The following is a 5285-nucleotide window of genomic DNA, read 5'->3' as shown; positions in this document are numbered from 1 at the left end:
ACAACTCCATCCTAGGGGAAACACTGCTATGTGCGTTTTGTGCAACAGGTGGATGTGGTAGTCTACTGGTAGAGTAGAGAGAGAGCTAAGTAGCGTTGAAGTAGAGTAGAGCAGGGCAGAGAGATGGAAGCAAAATATATTAAACCCGGTGTTAATACAGCAGAACTGGAGAGAGGGGTGAAAAATAAATAGAGGCGGGCATGGCTCAAGTAGGGTGCAAAATTATAGACGGAGAACAATTGACAAATTTTTCACTTTAAGCCCTGACACTGTCATTTTTGTGTAGGAATTAAGCTACAATACATGACGTATGTTGTTTTAATTAATAAATACAGTGTGAATAAAGATTTCATAACATCAAAATAACTGCAGTCTTTGTTATTTGATAGCCGCTTAAATTAAACAATTTTTATAGGGAAAGTAAAAACTGACTTTGGGCAAGTAGATCTCTGACCAACTTGCCCGACCGGGCAAGTGAAAAAAAACCTTAGCGTTGAACCCTGCTTCACAAGTATAAATGCTCACAATGGTCTAGGCCACATGTGTAGACTACGGCATAGGCTCTGCATAGAGCTGGAGCACAAGTATAAATCTGCCTTAAGCCTAGTTCACATTACACAATTTTCACCCTGATTTTACGTCGTGGAGACTATCGTAATCTTTTGAGTGTTCATACCTGGCGACGTGTGTTTCTGTCAGCGGGAGTCTCGCCAACTGCGTTACGACCTGTGTGTGCATACCTCAAGATTTCTCCACCGAGCCCTCGCCGACAGAGCCCCAGATAACGCGGTGACGTCGCCAAACTTGGAGACGACACATCGTAAAGGCATGGATATTCTTCCCAGTGTTGAATCAGATCTGCTTTCAGGGCCTGGCTCCAAACACAACGCGCTCCCCGTGATCCTGTGGACGCCACCATTGTTGTTGTTGCTTGCCGGCTTGTCAGTGTTGCCAGATCTTGGAAGAGAAACAAGCAACTAGGGCTATGGAAACAAGCCCAAAAGAGGCGACTGTCATGCTTTTAAATAACTTACTAGATGGATATATATAGAGAGAGGGTACGTTTACAGAGCAAGCCCAAATAAGCAACTCCACTTTAGAAACAAGCCCAAAGTCGCGGCTAATAAGTGGACCTGGCAAGTGGCAACCTTGCGGCTTGTCCTCACATTTCTTCCGTCCTCCTGCGTGCTGATGTGGGACATATCCCGCCTCTCATTGGCTGATGCTCTTTGTCAGCTGTGTCAGACTTCTCCAGTTTTCTAGCGTGCTAGATATCCAATTCCAGTCACAGACAAGGGGGCGACTTGCTCGTAGGCTTGTTCACACATGAGGACTCGTCGTGGCAGATTATCTGTCGACTCACCTCCGACCCAAGTTAGCTCTCAAGATCCTCTGCGACGTCAAAATCGTGGTGAAAATCGTGTAATGTGAACTAGACTTTACCTGCACTCCCTGAAGAAATACTATCAAATTTTTTGAAAAACAAAAATGCATTGCCAGAGTGAAGCAGACAGAAGATGTTTGATAGACATATTCAGGATGTTAAATTCAAACAGCAGTGATAACAGGTTGAAAATATAAAGATAGAAGCTAAAGCCTAACTATGGGGTACAGATGACCAGATCACTTGTGAAGAAATATAAAGGGAAAATTTGTTAATATTTAGCCTCTTGTGTGTGTGATTGCAGTGTGTTTAGATGAACATTGTTTTACTCCTTATGCTGCCAGCCACCAGACCTCCGCCAGCAGACAGGCAGCCACGTTGAGCTCCGAGGGGAAGCCAAACATTGTTCATCAACACAGTGTCATGACACACATCTGGTTGAATATTGGCATGCTTCCCTATGCCTTCACTGGTTCCTGTGCAGCAGTGTAGGTTTTGATCCAGCGTTATAATCATTAAAAAGCAAAAACAGCATGTCTATACATTCAGTATCCTATACTTTTAGTAGCTAGCCAGTTAACCCTACACTTTTCAGGGTTTTGATTTTGGAATGAGGAAGAAGCATATATCTCCTTCCAACCTCTCCAGGTAACGAGTGTCATAAAGACACGTGCACCAGGCACAATATTTAGCTCGAATGCCCCGGAGCATTAACGCTGAGGAAAGTCAAGTGCTGAAATGCGTCCATTTTTGACACTGCTGTGCGTCATTAAAAGACTGATATATATGATATTTGTGAGTGCTGACATTTTGATCTATTCAAGTTAACAACAGCACCATGTTATCATGCGTATAATCAAACTGGGTTAAGACATAACTGCTCTGGTTTATGACTTCAATGGCCAGTGCAACCATCTTGCCTTACTAAAATGAGGATGACTTTTTCTCTTCAAGTTGCTGGTGGATACTTAGTGTAATTACTGAATAAATTTACTAAAATGCTTACTACATGCTTCTTGGAAAATCATTTTCATCCTACAACTTCCAAACTTCTCCCTCCTCTCCATCCCAGATGTTCTTAGCCAGATGGAGACCACACCCACACTGACCCCCAGCAGCGAGCTCATCAGCTCCACCCCAACAACAGTTGCAGGGCCTGGTATTGTCGGGGGTGACCAGCTGACGAACTTGGACCTCAGTTCTCTTTTCTCTGCTGTGCCTGGTGGCACTGCATCCACAGCTGGCATCGGAGTGGGAATTCCCATCACTGGGAGCAGCTCTAATGGCACCTTCACTATGGACCTCTCCTTGGTCAGCTCAGGCATCCTCACCATCGACCCTTCCTCAGTCGGTACTACACTGGGTACAGGTACCAGCAGCACATTGGCCAAAGCTGTGGACCCTCTTATCCTGGCAGCCAGTTCTGACATGGGCCCCCATCATGGTCTGGAAGGTACAGTGGGTGATGTCCTGCCCCCACAGGGCACTCTAAATCTGGATGATGTGCAAACGGTTACCCCAGAGGCCCTGGGACCCCTCACTGCTCTCACTATGCAGGGTGCTGGTGCCCCTGTGGACCCCGCTCTGCAACACTCACTCAGCTCCTCCAGTGCCCTGAGCGTGGAGCCCACAGCCTCCCTGGCAGTGGCCCCTGTTGCTGAGCTTCTGGCCTCCCCCTCAAAGGTGGTGGAGGTGGGTGGCCAGGCGGGAGCAGGGCCTCTACTTGGCTGTGTGGAGGTGCTGGGACCTCAAGAGGGAGGAAAAGTCCTCACCCAGTTTGTTTTCTCTGGTCACAGCAGCAGCTTCAGCCCACAGAAGGACCAGGAACTCAATGCTGTGTCACCAAGCAGCTTCCTGGTAAGTGCTCATGCTGTCAGGCAGCACAGATTAAAGGGGAGCTCCAAATTCTGTTTGCAGGTGTTGGGACGAACTATTACATGTTAAAAAAAAAAAAAAAAAAGCGTTTGAAGTCTGAAAAATGTGATGTATGATGTCACTTGAGTCAGCATCTGTTGGTTCTGAAGACGCCAAGTTTGAAAAGTAAAAATGTGTGGAGTGAGCTTTTCAGACCCCAGTAGCGTGTTGTTCATCTAACATTAGCCACAACTTGCACAACACACTCCAGTCTCTGGTTGCACTGTAGGAAGTAGAGTTGCCTTGTGGGTAATGTAGGCGCCAGGTATTGACAATCGTTATTTAGCAAGAATGCATTGAATAGAAAAGTTTATGTCTCTGGTTACTCTGGTTATGCTGCGTTGATTTTAATACTCATGATACTGTCCATCATGTGTCTGATAGTGTTATAGGAGTGTGAAGGTAAATTAATGGAATACTTGTTTAGGGCAATGCAGGGATGTCTGAATGCAGGGGAATTTTTTTGTATTTAAAGCAACGTTTACCTTTCTGGAAATTTTACGCTTGTCTTTGTTTAGGTTAAAATGTGATTAATAAGCTGATGGCACACTAAAATGTAAGTGAATTCCACCAGAAATGAAAACTCATAATTATAGCATTCTCATATGCAGGGCAGGAATTTCACGAGGGCCACGAGGGCCATGGCTCTTGTGGCCTCCCAGTTTGGCCCTGTGCCCTTGAAAAAAATATCTGCTCTAAGGCCACAGTGGCCTTGATGCCCCGCCCGCACTGCCCCAGGTGATTTTGCGGTTTTCTCCTCTGCCTCTTTCCTGTCAACACGACTTTGACATCTGCGTCTATTGAGAAAAAAATAATGCGATGACATTCTGGAGTCATTGGGCAACATCAAATGAGACGATGCATAGCCTACATCACCAGTGGGGGGATTTGATTCAAGCCTGGCATGAACTGCTCGGATGGGCTGTAACGACAGTTTGACACCAATGTATCACCGGCCAACCAGGAGACTTCATCAAACGCCCGGGCAGCAACGCATTTTCTCTCTCCTCTCCTCTGACTCTGACACAGGGGGAGGGGCGGACGAAGGCAGGGGATGCGTTAAGCTTCGTTTTCAAGCCGACAGTAAAGTAGCCTACTCAAGAAAATAAAATGGAGTTGATTTTATGGCATTTAAATGCCAACACCTGAGCAGATATAAACCAGTGATACGAGCACAGAGAACAGTCACCGCGAGCAGAAAACTGTCACAGCGAGGGCCTATTTCTGCTCCGCAAGCTTACAAACCATATCCGCGTGCACGGGCCTGTGATGAGTGCGCGCGACTCTCCCTACGTGCTTGTTGTGCTCAACACTTGCTCGCTCAGTTTGATCACTGTCACAGTTTAAGTCTGAGAAAACAAAGTGAAATAATATTTATCAGCTGATTCTGTTTTTTCCACTTACACCTCAGAAAAAGTGTTAGACATTAAAGCAAAAGCTGTTTTAACCCACTTATAGATTTGTGAAACCTATATTTTGCTTATGAAAACAGAAAAAGGGTGTTGTCATTGATATTTCCACATCCAGACCACATTAGACAGATGAGAAAATTTAGTCTACAGAGATATATTGTGTGATTGTATTTCAAAAGGTAAAATGATATTAATAATGAATAGTCTAATTGAAATAATATTACTATGAAATAGACCTAATATTAGTCCCGAAAATGTCCAAGGTGCTTCATAGAGCTCCTCTATCTCACTTAATGAAAACGAAGGTAAAAAAGTCATTTTTAAAATGACGGGTGGGGGGGTGGTTGGATGTCCTGCCCCCACTGCTAAAAAATTCCTAGAGGAAACACTGAGATACAGTGGTGTGAAAAAGTGTTTGCCCCCTTCCTGATTTCTTACTTTTTTGCATGTTTTCAACACTTAAATGTTTCAGATCATCAAACAAATTTAAACATTAGTCAAAGATAACAAGTAAACACAAAATGCAGTTTTTAAATGAAGGGTTTTATTAATGAGGAAGAAAAAAATCCAAAAAG

At 44.6% G+C, this 5285-nt stretch overlaps 1 protein-coding gene across 3 annotated transcripts in view; it reads left to right on the top strand.

Moving 5' to 3' along the window:
* Positions 1 to 5285, top strand: part of si:dkey-156n14.3 (zinc finger protein ZXDC) — a 22684-nt gene that overhangs the window by 11896 nt on the left and 5503 nt on the right. For all 3 annotated transcript variants that reach the window (XM_050036923.1, XM_050036921.1, XM_050036922.1), the window contains one exon: positions 2457 to 3241. In XM_050036923.1, the coding sequence (XP_049892880.1) occupies positions 2457 to 3241 (785 nt within the window). The remainder of the gene's footprint in view (positions 1 to 2456; positions 3242 to 5285) is intronic.

Source organism: Epinephelus moara, chromosome 24 (genome assembly GCF_006386435.1).
Source record: "Epinephelus moara isolate mb chromosome 24, YSFRI_EMoa_1.0, whole genome shotgun sequence".
Lineage (NCBI taxonomy): Eukaryota > Metazoa > Chordata > Actinopteri > Perciformes > Serranidae > Epinephelus > Epinephelus moara.
This window is presented reverse-complemented; position numbering and strand designations above follow the sequence as displayed.